Source organism: Papaver somniferum, unplaced genomic scaffold (assembly GCF_003573695.1).
Source record: "Papaver somniferum cultivar HN1 unplaced genomic scaffold, ASM357369v1 unplaced-scaffold_21, whole genome shotgun sequence".
Classification (NCBI taxonomy): Eukaryota; Viridiplantae; Streptophyta; class Magnoliopsida; order Ranunculales; family Papaveraceae; genus Papaver; species Papaver somniferum.
The window spans coordinates 8291794-8313090 of NW_020631041.1; the positions used below are offsets into that span (position 1 = coordinate 8291794).

General features: G+C 35.9%; 1 protein-coding gene across 1 annotated transcript; it reads right to left on the minus strand.

Moving 5' to 3' along the window:
• Positions 1–2102: 2102 nt before the first annotated feature.
• On the minus strand, positions 2103–5423 carry LOC113339950 (E3 ubiquitin-protein ligase SINAT5-like). The gene is made up of 3 exons (XM_026585167.1): positions 5036–5423; positions 2968–3354; positions 2103–2659 (listed from the first exon to the last, which is right to left on the minus strand). Exons 1-3 carry the CDS (start codon positions 5243–5245, stop codon positions 2297–2299), a joined length of 960 nt encoding a protein of 319 aa, XP_026440952.1. The 5' UTR covers positions 5246–5423; the 3' UTR covers positions 2103–2296.
• Positions 5424–21297: the final 15874 nt, after the last annotated feature.

Sequence of the window (21297 nt, forward strand, 5' to 3'; positions counted from 1 at the left end):
GAGTGGATAAGATGAAGATAAGGCTCTCAAGTTGGAAGAACTCTCCTCTAAACCCAGCTGGAAGAGAAGTGTTAATAAAATCTGTTACTTCAACAACCACTATTTACCAAATGAACTGTTTCAGAATACCAAAGAAAACTTGTCAAGATATGAACAAGTTACAAAGGGATTTCTTCTGGGGGAAAAACCTGGAAAATCCCACTAGTTACTACCCTAAAGCTTGGACAGCTGTTTGCAAACCTAAGGAGCTTGGTGGTCTGGGATTCATGAATATGGAACTATTCAATAACTCCATGTTAGCAAAAATAGGTTGGATATTGGAACAGGATAAAGATTATCTATGGTTCCAATTGATGGATGCTAAATACTTAATAGGAAGAAATGTGTTTAACATGAATACCAAAGCTAAAGATGGAGACTCTTGGATATGGAAAGGGGTTCTTCAAGGGATTCAGAACATTCAGCAACAATGTTCCTGAAAAATAGGCAATGGCAACAAAATAAGAATCTGGGAAGATATATGGATACCAAATTCAACTCAAGCTCACAAAACCTTCCAACAACTCCAATGATGTTCAAATTCTAGCTCACTTGATGACAGATCAAAAGGAATGGAACATTCAGCTTATTCAACAAATATTTACTCCTGATATTGCATAATCTATCTCTGACCTTACTATACACCCCAGGGAAGAGGATAGTATGCAATGGAGCCTCAACAACACAGGCAAATTCTCTATTAAAACTTTGTACAAAGCCAAATTAGAGAATCTTTACAGAAATGACCAAACTACAAGAGACTGGGGAGCTATATGGAATTTGGAAGTTGCACCGGCTATCAAAATCTTTCTATGGAAATGTGCTCATGAAATCCTCCCTATTAATGCAAAAACTGCAAGTATTCTTCATTATATTGATCCCATATGCAAAATATGCAAAAGTGTGGAGAAGACAATGACACATTTGTTTCCTAACTGCCCAGTTGCTACTGATGTTTGGCATCACATGCTAGGTGAAAGTCATGGTCTGTTTAACCATCAAACACCTTTCATGGACTGGTTCAATACTTGGTTTCAACATATCAGTACCAGTGAAAACATCAGCATCTGTGCAACTACTTGCTGGTTTATTTGGAAGGCTAGATGTGATCTAGTTTTTCAAAACATCACACCCAATGCTAAAAAAACCTCCCTTAGCATTCAACAACATTTATGTGACTTTAACAGAATTCACAATTTGCCTAACCATGCCCTGAATACTCAGGGGTTTCTCTCCGATATCGGTTCCCAAAGAGCAGAAACTGGTAGTCATGTTGGGATCCCTCAACAAAAGCAGTATTATGGTTACATAATCAAAATCTGCACTATACAGGATCCTAACAATTATCAATTTTTTCCAGCTCTGACTGTTATTGATTTTGCAGGAAACTATGTTGATAGCAGAGGACACACAGGCCAATTGGGAGCAGAAGGAGCCACAGGAGAAGCAGAACTAGCCTTTGGTTGCGCGGAGGAAAAGCAGCACATGAATATCGAGATACATGCTGAAACAAATGAAATCCTGGAACACTTCAATGCTCTTTACATCAAAGCCAGCAAAGGAAGATTCAGAAGGAACTTTCACGGGGAAAGGCAGCTTTTGAATGAAGAAATCACCTTAAACATTAAACCTGTAACTTTTGTCTTAACGGGTCTTAAACTTCTTCATAGAACCCAAAACTTGCAAGCTTTAAATATAGCTATCGTCTGTAAGAAACTTAGCAGTGGGTCTGATGTTTGTCCAAACAATGACACCACTTGCACAACTATGTATCACCTTCCTTGGGCACTGCGTAAGTTTTTTTTTTTTTTTTTAAAAAAAAGATATTTGTTGGGTACCAAACGTTAAATATCCCTTTGAATAAATATTTGTGATTGGTTGGGGTCTTTATATAGAAGTTATTTGGGCTTGGGTTAGGATGAATCAGACTGAGTCAGATGACTCAGCAAAAAGACAAACACCGTCACAGCGATGAATCAGATGAGAGAGAAAAAGAAAAGAAAAAAAACTGTAAAAAATTTATTTTAGTAATAATAGTAATATAGGTAAGTAAATATTTATAGTTGAATGAATCCTCCAAAGATTTTCTATCTCATTGCCATTAGATTACTTTTTTATCAGCAAACTTGTTTTCACACATGCATGCAGCAAACAGTCTAAAGCGAATCGAGAGAGACGGACAGAAACAGAAAGAAATAAGAAAAATCATCAACTGATGGAAACAGCATAAAACAAGAAGCAATCATACATTTTCCTGTCAACTACAAAGGTTTGGTATGCACACCCCAGCTTCTTGGTTTTGTTGTTCCTTCCATATCCTCCCTGTCACCCTCAGCTTCAGTTCTTTCCTGTCCCCGCCAGAGAAAAATAGTGCCATGTTTCGCTGGATTATCAGTCCGTCGTGGCTGTCTCTCACTTTCCTGTGACTATCGCGAATGCTGCGTGGTGTACCTTCCCAAATGAGTTTCCTTCCGTTTGCTCCGACTTCCAAACTGTAGCTGTAGTTCCTAGCGTCGTTTTCGTCTCCCATGAATCGTAGGAACGCCATGTAAACGGGGGCCATTCCGAGTTGAAAGGCTTCAAAGTGCAGGCAAAAGTACTGACCGAAACAGTTGAAGACCTGAAGCGCAAAAAACAGAAAAAGAAGAAGGACAAGCAAGTAAGTGGGAGCGGATGGTTGCTTCTTTAAAAGTTGGAACATTTACTAATGATGTATACAGTGACTGATTGACCATTGGTAGTACGTACTAAGAAAAATATCTTCTTTAAAACCATTTTTGTCGGTCTGAATTCATACATGATGGCATGAAGCATGGTTTATTAGAGATTCTTGTAGTATGAGTGGCTTATCAGAGTTTACTATTCAAGGATTCTTCATATATAGCAAGGCAAGAACAAAGACAGGAGATGCTGAAAAATCACACTTACAGTCAACATCCAGGTAGCATTTTCAACTTCACGGGGATTAGACTTCACATATCGATGGTTGAATGTACATCCGGTGTGCATGTCTACTTTATGATCATCTCGCAGATGGGTGACCAGAAACGGAATATCACCAACAACAGCACACTCTGATCCAGCGTATGGACAGTTATATGGTCTGAAGTTACACAGAGCCTCATGCTTGAGCTTACTGTAATACGGAAATATCTCTGGACATCCCAGGGAGCCATACTTGCAGGGAAGCTCAAGGGATTCAGCTACTTTCTCCAATGCTAAGCACCTGATATCTCCAAGCTCCTGTCTACAGGTGGGACACCGGTTGTGTACCCTTGTTTTACAAGTCGAACACAATGTGTGCCCGTTGTGGCACTGCAAAAATGCTTTTATTCGTTAGAAGGTACCAAAACACACTTTTTTTGTTTTCCGTTTCCTCAAATTACTGCGCAGATCAAAGTAAAAATGCATTATTTGTAAGTTTTGAAAATAGAAAATGGCTTAACATTTAATAGATCGAGACGCTGACAGCTTTAAGAAACAACTAACAGTCACAGTTCTAAATTCAAAACCTCACCTGCTTTCAATTGATGCGTAAATGAAAAAGACTAGTGACTTTTAAACGTTCTCCATTTTTTTCTAGATTGCTAACTCACTTCAAACATCTTAGAACAAGGGCATGCAAAATTACTTATTGCAGTCGTTTTAAATTTTCAACGTGATAAGACGACGAAGTAACGAAAGCCTAATGTTTCTGGACAACACACAAATATGGAAGGTTATGATAAAACACCATCTACATCCCAATATTCAAGAAAATCACACCATGTGGATTCCATCTCGTCCTGTCCCATCCAATCCTAACCAACAGATGGACCTATCTAAGTTCTTATCCTACTAAATACAAGAGCTAAATCCTCTCTTCCGATTCCCAAACTTTTACCACAACATCTTGCAAAGCAAAATCTGCTTTTTTTAAAGTCAAGCTAACTCTTGTATTTTCGGCTCTCAAAAACATTCCAACAGACATTGCACTATCAACTTGTTCCATAACAGTACGTCGCACTTTTTTGTTTTTTGCTTCTTCAAATTACTATGCAGATCAAGGTAAACATTAATATTTCGAACTATCAAAATAAAACATGGGTTAACATTAGATCGAGACATAGCTTGAAAAGATTAAAAAAAAAATCCAACAGCTACAATTCTAAGTTCAAAACGTCACCTGCTTTCACTTGATATCTAAATGAAAAAGACTAGTGACTTTCAGAACAAGGGAATGCCCAATTACTTATTGCAGTCATTTTAAATTTTCTATGTAATAAGATGACGAAAGCCTAATCCTAGCCAAATACCATCTATGATCCCAACATCCAATAAAATCACACCAAGCAGATTCCTTCCCGTCCTGTCCCATCCAATCCTGGCCAACAGATGGACCTATCTATGTTCTTACGCTACTCAATACAAGAGCTAAATACTCTCTACCGAATCCTAAACTTCTACCACAAAATATGCATGCCCTCTTCATGACTTGCTAAGAAAAAAGTGTTTTTCTTTTTGGCTCTCAAACATACCAACAGAAATTGCACTATCAACTTGCTCAATAACATCAAGCCGTACACCAGCGGTGGAGCACCCTTGTAACAATTAGAAACACAATAACAAAAGAACTAACCATTCCCTCATGCTAATAAAGGTCCATATCAACAAAACAAAACACTTCCACCGGACAAACACGGAATCTCAATACCATCCAAAATGTGAATAACCTATATTACTATGGCCAAAGTTTTCACTAGGCCAAGTGTTCAATGTTTCGGTCTCCACGGCATCTCATTCTTCGCTAACTCTATTGTTCAATTCAAATTGTTTTTCTTCATTGTAGTAAATCAAATATTCCTTGAATACCCACAAACATTCATCCCTTCAATTCAACCCTAAACACAACAAAATCCAAACTTGATCCAACCCCAGAACACAATTGAACCTCAATCATCAAATTCACTAAACAGAATCAAAATAAAACAATGAAATGAAACCCTTAAAAACATACCTGATGAATAGGTGGGTACATAGAATTAGTACAAACAGGACATTCAAGCAATTCATGAACACTTGTAGCAGCAGGAGAAATCCCATTATTATTTAATCCTTTTGATGATGAAAATTGATTATTATGATTATGATGAGTTCTTATATCTTCTTTTTCCATCCCACCTCCTCCATCTGAAGATGATACACATTCAATATTATCCATCTCCATCACATTTAATAAACCAAATTTGTTTAAATTAATATCTATAGAATCAGAGAAGAGAATCTTACAACCCCTTGATTGGATATCAATCGATCAAAGGGATTTGATCGATCAAATCCAAAGAAGATGTTGAAAAAGATTGCTTTTTTGGCCAGTTTTAGAGAGAGAGGAAAGAGGGGATGGATGATCATTGAACATCTAAGTTTTGATGGAATTTATAAAGTGGGTTATACATCTGATGGGTGGGAATGAGTAATTGGAATTTTGGTTTGGAGATAAAGTAGGTGGATTACACCTTACCATGGATATGAGTTGTAAAGGTTGTTGACTACTTTCAAATTTGGTATCCTGAATTGACGTGAGTTTTGTTCACCATCAACAACTTGTTTTGTGTTATGGCAAGGCTAAGCACTGTGGTTGGGGTTTTGGCTTGGATATAGACACGTTCGAGAACGCCAAACAGTGCATCGCTTTGCTTAAAGCCGGTGAAAATGCTTGGCTTGGTTATAGAGGGGAACACATTTGTTCTTCGTTATAGTTAAGTGATGCATGATGGAAACTGAGTTTTCGTATTTTAGTTCTTTGGTAAGGCCAAGCACTATGATTGGTATCATAAATTGACGCGAGTTTTGTTTATTGTCGACAACTTGTTTTGTGTTTTGGTAAGGCCAAGTACTATGGTTGGTTTTTTGGCTTGGGTATAGTCGTATTCCAGCAAAATCCAATCATCATGGGGCATCGCTATGATTAAGGCGGGTGAAAACCCTTGGCATGGCTATAGAGGGGAACATATTTTCTCTTTACTGTAGGTATGTTGTGCCGGAAAGAAACCGAGTTCCTGTAGTTTAGTTAATACGGAAACTCACAAAACTGATGGAAATTAATTTTTCGTATCACTGTTAATCTTTGCTTGACCATTTTTTTGTTGCACCCCACTTACACATGATCGTGACTATCCATTATTTTTAACGGTTTCTTTTTTTCCACCGTCGGATCCCAATAGATATTCTTTCAAAAGATCCAGATTTTTTTTTTTATATAAGAAAATTTTTACTCTCAAATGCACCTTGTCTCAATCAATTGGGTTTCATTAGTTTTTTTTTTATCTCTCTACTACTAAAGTTCTATGATTTTGTTATCCTTGTAGTACTCCAATTTTATTTCTTAATTCTATTCAATATGGTTAATAAGATTTTTTGTCAACAAGAAGAAAATGATCTTACAGCTGCATACATTTATGTGGGAAATAATGAAATTTTTGGTGCGCACTAAACATCATCCTTGTGTTGGAGTCGTTAAAGCACAACCACAATCAACGCAAAGATATTGAAAAAGAAGTTATCAACGTTCACTTGCAGCAGTAAATTCCATTAAAATATGCATAGCAGATACTCCAACTATACAAGCACATTAGAAACTGCATTTGTTATTACAACTTCAGAAGACTACTACAACAGAATAAACAATTTATAATAGTAATAACTGTTATCATTTCATAAATAATTTGATATTGTTATTTTTTTAAGTTAAGCCAGATCAGTAATCATCCAGTTCAATGAATTTATTACAGATAAGAATGGTCTTTCTATTTCCTTCTTCTAACTTAGTATAGTATAAATTGTTTCTTATGGTGTTTATATCAGTCGTAGCATATGAAATGTTTATCATATATGTGTTGTTATTGTACGTGTTGTTAAATATCATAATACTAAGTGTATTAGTTTCCAGAATTAGGTAAAGCTAGTCATATTTGAACTATGATGATTAAGGAGTTGAAATTCAAACACTAACAACTTAACATGCTAGAGGGTTGAATCAGTTACCTTTTGGATTTCTTAATTGAAGTTGCAAACCTCGAGTTGATTCCTTTACCTTGTCTTCTTTCAGATGATCATGCATGCCTTATTCCACTTGGAACAACTGAATCGGTTCGTATGGTCGGGGCAGAAGGAGGGCTGAAATTTGAAGGCGATGGAGGAGCCCTGCCAATCATGAAGGATTACAAGCATGTCTGATTCTTTTCCACAATTCACAACTAACCAATTTATCCAACATGCATCTTCACTTGATATTGTTAAACCTTCACCACCACAACAAGTTGTTCAATGAAGATCATGTAATCATTACACTCAAATTCATTTGAGCTACCGTTATCTTCACCGTAACAACACAAATACAAAACTTCCTTCCAGTTTCTTCGATCAACAAACATAACAAAAACTTATTCATCTAAAACTACACCTCCACTACTAACTTACTTAAAAAAACTTATCCCATATGTTAAAAAAGTAAATGATGTTAAAAACTTAATTAAAATATATTGCAGTCGTCGTTAACTTTATAAAATATGGATCACAAGGAAAAGATTCATGAATTTTGTCATCCCTACCATGTCTATGTATCTTTCTTCTTAAGAAAAGAAAAATGGTGAAAAAAATGATGAGAGGGTTTTTCTTTATTGATGAAAAATTTAAACATTTATAGTAATAAAAAAAACCCCTTGATTGGATATTAATTGACTAAAAGGGTTCGATTGATCTAATCTAAAAAAAGAAATGATGAAAAAGATTGTTTTTGTTTTCCTTTCCTTTTTTGCGTGTTTTAGTGAAAGAAAATAGAAGATGGATGATCAATGAACATCTAAATTTGGTGGACTTTATAAAGTGGGTTTTAAATCTAATGAGTGGGAATTGATGATGACAGTTTTGACCTAGAGACAAAGTGGGTGAAAATCACATCACCACTAATATAAGTTGGAAAGGTTGTTGACCAATTTCCAACTGACAAGAATTGACGTGAGTTTTGTTCACCATCAACAACTTCTTTTGGTAATGAAAGTAGATTTTTCCTTTTGAAATTGTTTTTGGAGTCTTTTATTTTTTTTAATATCATATTTGATGATCTACTTCGGCTCATACATCTAACTCATCAATATTTAATTCGGATTTTGAACTCTTTTCTTTCGATTGGTATCAAAGCAGGTTTCATATGAGACGACTTAACAACCGGCATACATGAGAAATCCTAAACAATACGAGTGAAGAATTTGTTCCAATCAAGGATACTAATCCTATAGTTTTGAATCTAGTTGTTCATTCTGCAATGTGTCAATTTCAATAATTATGTAAAATTTTCAATCGTAAGTTTTGTGAAGCAAAAAAATTCTGTTTGAACTTGCACAACAACTTTGTAACAAGCAAATAAACTTTATTAATGATTTTTCTTACATTTTAAATGTATACATCATAATTTCTCGGAATTCAATAAGTAAAATTTAAAATATTAAATATCAAAGAACATAAGCTAATAAATTTTATAATATTTCATTAGACAATCGAATTTTTCGCTGGTAAAATTGATTAAATCATGAATTCATTTACGACATACTTAAGTGCACAGTTTCAGTTGGGATTTTTTTCAATCCACGGTTCCAAAGAAGTTTTAGAACAAGAAAATGAATATATCCTTATAGACAAAAGTTATTTTCCACTTTCATGTCTTATAAAGGGATTCTATAGTTCTACTTATCCTTTGCAGGTTCTTATTTTTCGCAAGCTCTAATTATCATTTTAGGCGATGCTTTTAATTTCTTTGGAGGTCTACGTCCCCTCTTTTTCGGTTTTCCTTTTAATCTTTTTTATTAAATCCTCTTCGTGAGATTTCCAAAATGGAAAAATCTTATATTACTTAGTACTAAACAACCATTTTTTCTTTACCGTTTTTTGATTATTCAAATTTTGAGTAATCAATAAAAAAAATCATGATCACAATTTGTTTTCATTCTTTTTTCCAGATTATTTGCTCATCTTATAGGAATTTTGAGGTTTAAAATATGACTTTGAAAAACAAATTCAATCTAAAAATTTAAAATTTTCAGATGGCGAAAAATCCTAATGGACCAGCTCCGACGCACCTACCACTTCCTGATCCCGACCACCGAAAACAACCTGTGCACTATGATACGGTAATTTTTTTATTTTTTTGGAGTAAGAAAGATTTTATTATTAAATCAAAATCACAGAAAAATACTTATATATCCTCCTTTAGTCGTAAATATATCATTAGGGCCAGAAGTAGACCAAATGTAATCATGTTTGTCTACTCTAGCTAACTTAGACAGACAGTCATCCACCTTATTAGCCTATTTTGAGACATAGAGACATTCCCAAGTGTTAGATCATTGCTCGGTCGAACTCGCATGCGTTGCTATCTCAAGCATGTTTGTCAGTGTTAGTGATCAAAAATATAAGTCTTGATTTCTAGTCTATTATAGCTAAGTCTCGGATTAGGATAAAAAGTGTAGTTGATCTCAAGGACTTCATGGCGATTCATCATACAAGAAGAAGAACTACTCAAGGAACCAGTGGAACTTCTCGACAAAAAGGTATGTGAAGACTTGAACTTATCTGTCACTCAAAAGTCTATCTACTCTATCTCCTGCTCTTTGAGACAAGAAGTCGTATGCTATATATATAGACTTGGATTATACACATTTGGTATTTAGAGTCGAGTATACCTCGCCCATCTATATCTCGAAATATGTGTCGGTAAGCATTTCGCTTCGATCAAGTTTATCTTTACCTAGTGACGAAAATCATGATATGTTTCAATCACTTTGAAAATTGCTTTGACGAGAAATGGTTTGTGAATAACAACTATATAACGTCCTCTAAGAATGTTTCAATGATTGAAATGAGAGTTTAGATTACATAACCAGTGGTGGACATAAACATTGTTGTGGAAACACATTTATGTATAAGTCCTATTTCTTGAACCAAAGTTTGCGAACTTTGTTGATCAGGAGAAACCGGAAGAATGGCTTGTTGCCAAGTCCGCGAACTGCCGAACTTCTCATCCCGAGAAATTCTGCTGGAGTTGACAAACTAGACTAGTTCGTGAACCCAGTCCGTGAACCGGCGGAAGGTCTTTGCCGAGATTTTCTGCTGGAGTTTGTAAACTCTATCGGTTGCTTAAGTCCGCGAACCTAGTCTACGAACTTGAGAAAGGTTATATATATGAAGATGATTTCTGAACTTAAACTTAAAAAGACTAAGGAATGCAGTTTTCAAACCGTGGCTATAAAAGTTCATGAACCGATTCAAGTGAATTAAATCATCTTTGCTTCAATTGTGTCTTGTGTAGTACATGAGATTTCCTTGCAATTGAACAACTCTCTAACCAGTTCATTTGAAGTCATTTGAACTAGTTATGGTGAAGAAGAACATGGTTGATATGAAATGCTCATATGCTAACCTTTTGGTTAACTATTTTTGAACCAATAAGTGTATATGTTTGGGTACGGATAACAAACCTAGAAGTGTGCATTGTCAAGTGTGTGTAACAAGCTAAGTTTTTGATCTAATGGTTGAGAAATATTAGCTTGAATCTAAATCAGGTTTTCATCTAACGGTGGATATTGTTTGCTTTGTGACCAAGGTAAAACCCTGATTTGAAAGACTATATAAAGGAGACATCTAGTATTGTGCAAAACTAATCCCCACACCTTACGCGTGATACTAGTTTGCATACTAGAGTCGATTCTCCTTTAACCTCTGGTTTTCTTTTCTCAAACCAGGTTAACGACTTAAATACTTCATTGGGATTGTGAAGCCAGACCGATACTACTTTTATCGTAGTTGTGTGATTTGATCTTGCATCTTCTAACGTACGAGTACAATCAGATTGATTGGCTTGAGATTGATATCTCTGATAGGAAAGATACAAAAAGTAATCACAAACGTCTTCGTATCATCGTTTGTGATTCCGCAACATCTTGTTTCGCTACCATACGATTAAGATTGTTGTGAGGTGATTGATTAATCTAGGCTGTTCTTTGGGAATATAAGAAGGGATTATCAATTGGTTCATGTTCACCTTGATTATTATCAAAAGACGGAACAAAACCTTTAGGGTTTATCTGTGGGAGACAAATTGATCATTTGATAGACTTGTCTGTGTGAGACAGATTTGTTTATTGTCAAAGCCTGCGATTTTGGATCGTAGAAACTCTTAGTTGTGGGTGAGATCAGCTAAGGGAATCAAGTGCGCAGTATCCTGCTGGGATCAGAGACGTAGAAGCATAACCGTACTTTGGATCAGTGGGAGATTGATTTGGGTTCAACTACAGTCCAGTCCGAAGTTAGCTTGGAATCGGCTAGTGTCTGTAGCGGCTTAATACAGTGTGTGTTCAATCTGGACTAGGTCCCGGGGTTTTTCTACATTTGCGGGTTCCTCGTTAACAAAATTTATGGTGTCTGTGTTATTTCAATTTCCGCATTATATTGTTTTATCTTTATAATTGAAATAATACAGGTTGTGCGTTATATTATCAATTAGAGTAATCCAACCTTTGGTTGTTGATTGTCATTGATTGATCATTGGATATTGGTCTTTGGTACCATCCAAGTTATTCCTTGTATTTGATTAGAACTCGCAGTTCCTGCTTGAGTAAATCAAATCAAGAGAGAGATATAAACTCGTTAATATACTTTTAATTGATTGAGTCTTGTTGATTCTATTAAAAGTATATTCGAGTTAGTCCATACAGATTGCTAAGAGAAATATTGGGTGGTGTTGTTAGACCCCCGCTTTTTCAATTGGTATCAGAGCAGGCAAACACGTACAAGACCTTACAAGTCTGTGCTTGTAGCAATCTGAGTCTGAGGTCAGAATCTCTTACGCATATCAAAATGCCTCCTAAAGCTTTCAACTACGTCAGTTGTCTCGGTAATACCTCAAATGATTGTTCCTTAGTTGATTCTTCCGAATCCCGAGGTAGGAAGATTGTCTCATCTTGCGTTTATCACTCTTCCTCCAATGAGACATTGGACACAATGACGAAAGCTGAAATGGAGATCACCAGAATCGCAAAAAATTCTACCGAGTCTGTTGATCTTCAGAATCATGATCAACTCATCGATTAATTTGAAAAGTCTATTAATCAAGAACGTGTACTCTATAACATTATTGAGTCCTTCTCTAAGGATATTGAGAAACTCCTTCAAGAGAATAATCAACAGCGTGAAAAGATTTGTGATCTTGAAAAGGTTATCAAAGAAGGCTCATTTAGAGAAAAACGTTTGATCAAGACGCATTCATCTGAACTTTACGGACTTCGTGTTGTAAAAGAGAAGCTAGAAGCATCACTTTCACTAGCCCATAAACAGTGTATGACCTTGGAAAATGAAAACTCTGTCTTAAGAAAAAATTCTTCTGTTCCAATTGTTCCTCTTGACATACAGTACATGAAGAAATATCCTCCACAAGAAGATTGTGTCGAGAAAAGTTTATATAACTTACAATCTTCTCACAGGGTTGTAAAGTTAAAACAGATGCTGTTTGTTGCGTCTTCTCCACGAACCTGTACTTTCTGTGGAAAAGGGGATCACTATGCTATCCATTGTTTTCTGGTGTGTAGAGAAAGGTGACTGCTCACAACTTGTCTGCAAGTATACAGGGATAAGTTGTAGCTAGTGGGTAAGAAGGGTCAGTTCCACAGGGATTAGGAGGTTGTGATTGAAGTTGGCTAAACTAGGCAGTGGATGCAAGACAAAGATGGCAGTTCAATGAGTCACAGTAGAAATGAAACTAAGATGGCAATGAAATAACCAAAGCTATAAGCTAAGGGCAGAGGAGAGCAGTGCACTATATCCAGTGCACAGCAGAATTGGAGTTGCACAAAATAAACCAATAGTGAACAAACACTTAAGAGGGCAGTAAACAAAATAGAGAGAGAGTTACAGAAAGTGACTGTAAAATGAGAGTGTGGGGTAAACTAAGGCTCTGAATCCACCTAATGACCTAGTCAGATAGTGTGGTTCTAGGTTAAATTCCTATCCCTAATGGAGCTAAGTGATAATTCAAGCTTGCCTAAGTTCCATGGCATACAAACATGGAATGGAAGGATGGTCAGCTTGCTCAACTGATTCACTCCTAGCATTGACTGTCTTTTGACAGAACAGTAAATCACAAGCACAGTTGAGCACTAATCTCCCCCCATTTCTCAATCAATTCATTCTACAAGAATTTCAACCTACACTCCACCACCCAACTGAGCACTAAGGCTTCATCTAACCCTTAGCTAATGTGACTTAGCTCATGGCTAACATGTTACTAACAGCATACAAATGTAATGCCAACATAACTTCCAACAAAAATTCAACTGATAAACAATTTCACACATACACTGTTGCCAAAATGAAAATTGAGAATTAATGTAATAAAATGTTCCTGGCTAGCCAGAGAGCTCTTCTACCACACACATACTATGCATTTATAGTTTTTACAGGGAAATTCTAATTCTACAAACCCTAATTGGGATAATCCCCAAATTTGAAAATTAGGGTTTTTAATATTAATGAAAATTACTCTACATACTGACCAAAATAGCTCCAACCCATGCTTGTACGATGCCTTCTCTGCTTCCCTGTCGCTCCAATTGAGACCCTAGCTCGAGATTTCTTATCAACTTCATACCTAGGATGCAGAGATATGAGTTTGATAAGAACTCTAGGCTAGGGGGAAGGTAATGGTGGGTATGGGTCTCTGTGGTGTTGGGAGATGGTGAGGAGCGGCTCGAGGTGAACTGAGATGGTCGGGGAAGATGGTGGCAGGGTAGAGCAGGTGGTGGTGGTTCTGGAAATGGGGGTGGCAGAGAGTGGTCGATGATTTGGGAAGAAGGGGGCGTTTGGTAGGTAGATAGGGTGTTTGGTACTGTGGTGTGTAGCGGTTGCAGCGAGGGATGAAGTTTCGCGATCTGGTCCGTAGGATGTGACAATGGTAGGTAGATCCAACGATAAGATGTGAAGCTGCGGGTAGCGACCGTCGGATGGAGGAATGCAACGAAACGGACGGCCCAAGATGGAGATGGGCGTTGCGATGTTCAGCGGGAGCTTCGGAGTTTGATGTGCGATGATGGAGCGACCGTAGGATGCTGAGATGCTTCGATCTGACGGCTGAAATCCGATACGGGCTTGGGTAGTGGAAATGGGTTTGAGAAAGGGTTTTGGGCCTTAGGTATGTCAGGCCCATAACTTCTTTGAGAGCAATTCTTCCTTCTTGAGCCCATTTCTACCCTCTTGGTCTTGTGCACAACATTCTTCGCGGCTTCCTTGCGTAATTCCTCCCGGCTTTTCACTACTTTTATGCTCTATTCCGCTCCGCAATTCATCCAGACTTTATTTATTGCCTAAAAATGCAAAATTAAGTAAGAAAAATATTTATTCTTGAAAGCAATGAAAATACAGAATATGGGATAAAATGTAGAATTAATGCGCAAAAGATGAGTTAAATGCCAACAAAAAGGGGTAAATATATACAATATTTGGCACTCATCATTTTCCCAGGAAGAAACAAATTTCTAAACTTTGTAATTTGCTTCTTTCCACTGTCAATGGAGTAAATAGTCAGTCGACTACTGCAGTGAATCTCATGCTCACAAGAAACCAGACATCTTATAAAAGTGATCTCCTTCCTAGGAATCATTACAGGACTTCTGTGCATTTTAGTGTTATAAAGTCTTATGCTGCTGATGAAAGAATGACATGTGTTTATAAGAACAACTCTGGTGAATCTAAGTCTAGAGTTTGGAAACCCATCTCGGAAAATCCTCTTGAACCAATCTCTAGAGGTCCTAAACTCAGTAATCAGAAAGCTCATTCTCTTGAGCTTTCAGGAAGATCTATGAGAAATTTCCCTAAAAATGGAAACTACCATGGAAATACAAGAAATGCTGAGATCAGATATCCTGGTTGAAATCACAACTACTCTCTCAAAACCTATGGTGAGACTATTTCTCCCTCTGCTACCTAGTAACAGAAAGTTCCGTTCTTGTATCTAACTTGAGAGATACAAGGATGATGTTTGAGAGATGCTCAAGTAATTAGCTGATTTTCATTAGTTTGTATGTTTGATATCTTATGATGTGAGTCTTTAGTATTTCTTTCTTTCTTCACTGTGACCTTTCTTTTTAGGGCTGAAATTTTTTGAAAGCGACACAGTATACAGTTTTCCTGGCTGGGTCTCTTTTTTTTTTTGGCGTATGGCTTAGTCCACGAACATCCATATATCCTCAAGGAACTCTAGGGTTTCCATCTAGGGTGTACCCTTAACATATATATATATATATATATATATATATATATCTCATATATGTGTTCTTAATCTTCGAAAAGGATGTCTATGGAAACTCTACCTAAAGAAGAAGTAAACCCTATGATGGAGGAAGACCTAAAAGAATGTGATCCAGCTCAAGATTTTGTTCTTAAGAAGATGCTCGAAAGAAAAGAGTATAACTCTTGGATTGAAGAATCTGTCAAGGATTTAATTCTCGTTCAAAGTGAGGTTAAGAACGAACTTGCTAACCTTCAATTGCAGATAAACCATCTTACTGATGGACAGGCAAAAATCTTTGGTAATCAGAATATCTTAATCAGGAATCAGAAGAAAGTTATCCTTGACTGCGCCAAAGCTAGACATCTTGCTCGCATTGTTGATCGAAAAACTAATGTTTTAACCCTTGAACATGGTGTTTCGACTGTCAAGAATATCAAGGATATCAGCGATACTTACTTTGATGGTCCGTTTCAAAGGTATAAAGTCGTCAAAGAAACCTGATTCAATTTTTGCCTAGTATCTCTTCTTTTTGGTTTAGTTGGAAGAATAACTAGTGCTTGAATAACAATGATTATGACTACACACGACTATTATTTTTCATCTTATTTTTTTTAGGTTTATTGGTGTTAAATTCTAAAAATATTTGGAGGATGATGTTTTTGCAGTATTAATCTTTATGATTTGTTATATTGCAATTTGTGATGGGATATGTATGTTTACGTCCGTGAACTTGAAGGTCCCATATATTGTCAAAAGTAAAGTCGTTTGTGATCGGTATTCACGTACTGGTAAAAGAATGAATAGACTTTTGACAAATACAAAATTTAATCCTATATTGTCAATTCTTTGATGGAAGATAGGTTAAAGTCTTTTGTTTTCAAGGATTATGTTTATTAATATCGTTATGCAAATAGTGATTGAAGATAGAATGAATCCTAGAGTATTCCGCGGTATTGATCATCTCTGATCCATATTTTATGTATTACTGTGAGGCTCCGTAATGTGTCTTATGTTGAGCACGATATAACCAAGTTGATTAATTTTTGATTAGGTTTGTTGGTTGTTCTGTAAGCTACTTTATGTTGAGCATTTTTGAACTAAATTAATCATCTTGCTTGGTTATTTAGTTATTGCTCCATAACTCTTTTTATGTTGAGCAAAACAAATGGCAATTAAATTGATTACTTTTGTAATTAGTTTGGTTGTGTATTCAAATTAGATTAATTATGGGTTCACTTATAATTAATCTAGTTGAGTATCTTCATACTCCGTAAGATTCCTCTTATGTTGAGTATATGAATGACTATCCTATTCATTTTCTAATGGTTATGTTAGTCGTATGCTCCGTAAGTTCTCTTATGTCGAGCATAATCAATTAAGTTGATCACTTTTTGTGTTTAATTTGATTGAGTATTCTGATTAAATTAATCATGGGTTTACTTGTGATTAATTTGATTGAGTTTTTGGATATAGAAAATCATTCTCATGGTTTTTGGTGTCCAATAAAAACCTTATTTTCTTTTTAAATTAAGGTCGCTCTTGTTGTTCTTTCGGGAATGACATCAAATGGGGGAGAGTTATTTTGAACTTGTGCTTAATAGTAATATCTTGAGGGGAGTGCGGTTGTGGAATATTAGAGGGGTTCTCTTGTATCTTTAAACTCCTTGATGAATGCTATTAGCTTCGGCTATATGATTGCATCTAAATTAGATGGTATGTATTTTCTTTTAGTCATGAAATGTTTCTTACGGAAATTTCATTATGATCCCATTCTTGTACCTTTGCCAATTTTATTGAAAAAAAGGGGGAGAATCAATATGTAGTTCACACTACAAATACATATGATTTTCGGATCATTGTGTAAGGGGGAGTGGTTTCCATGTGAGATGGAGTATTGACTAAGGAGGAGTGATACATATCACCATAGTATTATTGTTGAAGTTGTGATACAATTGAACTTTGACACTGTGTAATAATATTATGACACTGTATAACAATGATCGAGACCGATGCTTTCTCATTGTTATAGCTACGGATCTTCAACAACGGTGATACTAAACTTACAACCTTTGGGATCATTGGAGTACTTGGAAGTGACGAAGATTTCGAGGAATGTTGAAGATTAGACATGTGGAATAGGAGCTACTAAAGTTTATTTATCTTTTTTGTATTCCATATGTATTGATAGTTTTGTCACTAAAATTGACAAAGGGGGAGATTGTTAGAGCATTGCTCGGTCGAACTCGCATGCGTTTCTATCTCAAGCATGTTTGTCAATGTTATGATCAAAACTATAAGTCTTGATTTCTAGTCTATTATAACTAAGACTCGGACTAGGATACAAAGTGTAGTTGAGCTCAAGGACTTCATGGAGATTCATCATACAAGAAGAAGAACTACTCAAGGAACCGGTGGAACTTCTCGACAAAAAGGTATGTGAAGACTTGAACTTATCTGTCACTCAAAAGTATATCTACTATATCTCCTACTCTTTGAGACAAGAAGTCGTATGCTATATATATAGATTTGGATTATACAAATTTGGTATTTAGAGCCGAGTATACCTCGCCTATCTATATCTCGAAATATGTGTTGGTAAGCGTTTCGGTTCGATCAAGTTTATCTTTACCTAGTGACAAAAGTCATGATATGTTTCAATCACTTTGAAAATTGCTTTGACGAGAAATGGTTTGTGAATAACAACTATATAACGTCCTCTAATAATGTTTCAATGATTAAAATGAGAGTTTAGATTACATAACCAATGGTGGACATAAACATTGTTGTGGAAACACATTTATGTATAAGTCCTATTCCTTGAACCAAAGTTTGCGAACTTTGTTGATCAAGAGAAACCGGAAGAATGGCTTGTTGCCAAGTCCGCGAACTCAGTCCGCGAACTGCCGAACTTCTCATCCCGAGAAATTCTACTGGACTTGACAAACTAGACTAGTCCCGAACCGATGGAAGGCCTTTGCCGAGATTTTCTGCTGGAGTTTGTAAACTCTACCGGTTGCTTAAGTCCGCGAACCTAGTCTGCGAACTTGAGAAAGGTTATATATCTGAAGATGATTTCTGAAATTAAACTTAAAAAGACTAAGGAATGCATTTTGTAAACCGTGGCTATAAAATTTCATGAACCGATTCAAGTGAATCAAATCATCTTTGCTTCAATTGTGTCTTGTGTAGTACACGAGATTTCCTTGCAATTGAACATCTCTCTAACTAGTTCATTTGAAGTCATTTGAACTAGTTATGGTGAAGAAGAACATGGTTGATATGAAATGCTCGTATGGCTAACCTTTTGGTTAACTATTGTTGAACCAACAAGTGTATACGTTTGGGTACGGTTAACAACCCTAGAAGTGTGCATTGTCAAGTGTGTGTAAGAAGCTAAGTTTTAGATCTAACGGTTAAGAAATATTAACTTGAATTTAAATCAGGTTTTCATCTAACGGTGGATATTGTTTGCTTTATGACCAAGGCAAAACCTAATTTGAAATACCATATAAAGGAGACATCTAGTATTGTGCAAAACTAATCCCCACACCTTACATGTGATACTAGTTTTCATAGTAGAGTCGATTCTCCTTTAACCTCTGGTTTTCTTTTCTCAAACCGGGTTAACGACTTAAAGACTTCATTGGGATTGTGAAGCCAGACCGATACTACTTTTATCGTAATTGTGTGATCTGACTTGCATCTTCTATCGTACGAGTACTATCAGATTGATTGTATTGAGATTGATATCTCTGATAGGCAAGATATAAAAAGTAATCACAAACGTCTTCGTCTCATCATTTGTGATTCTGCAACATCTTGTTTCGCTACCACACGATTAAGATTGTTGTGAGGTGATTGATTAATATAGGTTGTTCTTTGGGAATATAAGGCTGGATTATCAATTGGTTCCTGTTCACCTTGATTATTATCAAAAGACGGAACAAAACCTTTAGGGTTTATCTGTGGGAGACAAATTGATCCTTTGATAGACTTGTCTGTGTGAGACAGGTTTTTTTATTGTCAAAGCCTGCGATTTTGGATCGTAGCAAATCTTAGTAACGGGTGAGATCATCTAAGGGAATCAAGTACGCAGTATCCTGCTGGGATCAGAGGCGTAGGAGCATAACTGTACCTTGGATCAGTGGGAGACTGATTGGGGTTTAACTACAGTCCAGTCCGAAGTTAGCTTGGAGTAGGCTAGTGTCTTTAGAGGCTTAATACAATGTGTATTCAATCTGGACTAGGTCCCGGGGTTTTTCTGCATTTGCGGTTTCCTCGTTAAATTTTTTTTCTGGTGTCTGTGTTATTTCAATTTCCACATTATATTGTTTTATCTTTATAATTGAAATAATACAGGTTGTGCGTAAATGAAGATTACTTCACAGACTGGAGATTACGAAATTTTATAAAAGATGTTAAGTTGTATTTCAAAAATTATACCTCTTGGTGAAAAACCGGGGGTCTAACAACAACACCCAATATTTCGCTTAGCAATCTGTATGGACTAACTCGAATATACTTTTAAGATAATCAACAAGACTCAATCAATTAAAAGTATATTAACGAGTTTATACCTCTCTCTTGACTTGATTTACTCAAGCAGGAACTGCGAGTTCTAGTCAAATACAAGGAATAACTTGGATGGTACCAAAGACCAATATCCTAGGATCAATCAATGACAATCAACAACCAAATGTTGGATTACTCTAATTGACGACATCTACCACAACTTTAGAACCATGCTCGAACTTTAGGCTCTCTAGATTCAGCTCTTTAGCCCATTTAACATCCTCCCATAGTCCCATACATTCGGCTTGTTCTGCACTTCTCACATCCCTCAGGTGGTTGCACCTTGTTGCATGTTCTGCAACTGCAAAATTCTGAATAATAAGATCAATGCCACCAGAATTATCATAAAAAGATCCATCAAAATTAATAGTAAAAATATATATACAGGGTGAAGACCGTGAATAATGCTTTTTAAAATTCACTTTTACTATTATTACATAATAGTAATGTATGCTCCTCGATTGAGAGATTACATCTTCTGGATTTTTCTATGGAGAATAATTGTTATTCTAGAAGACTTTGTCACATCTTTCAGTACAAATACACCATGCAATAATACTCCTCTTCACAACTTCAAATTCTGTAATTTGTTTGCTAAAGAAACTTTCAAACCAAGTGCATACCCATTATGTCAGATTAGTTGAATTGTTTGAATTTCATCCAAGTGTGGTAAACCTAACTGCTCTAGATCAGGTGACAATTCATAATAATATGAGCTGAAGTCTCAGACTATTGATCACAAAAAGTACAGAAATCCACCAAGCCTAAGATGTCTGGAATGGGAACATCTCTAATTGGTAGAAGTTCAGAGAAACAATTCCAGAGAAACTGTCTTATTCTTAGAAGAGTTGGTAATCTCCATAGTGTAGAGGATATCTTCTGCATTCTTGGGCCTACATAGTATGTTTTTTTCAAACATTTTCTTGTAACATAGTCTGTCTTCTTTATAAGTATGAATCGAGATATTCAGAATATGACTTACAGTTTCTTGATCGAAAATTTCATGAAGGAGAGTTATATCCTAGTATAATTTATCAATTTTGAAAAGCTGGTTGGCACTAGAAAAATTAGGATCCAAAAAACAAGCATACTTTTGAAGTAAATGATCAGTCATACTAATTTCTTATTTAACATTAAGCTTTTCCTTCTTAAGCTTTGCAAGCCTGTCCTAACATTCACCTGCAGCATTACATTCCATTAAAATATGCATAACAGATACTCCAATTAAAAAAGCACATTAGAAACTGCATTTGTTATCACAACTTCACAAGACTACTACAATAGAATAAACAATTTACATCAGTAATAATTGCTGGCATTTTATGGTTTATCAAATTATAATTCGTTTAAGTTAAGTTGTATTAGTAATAATA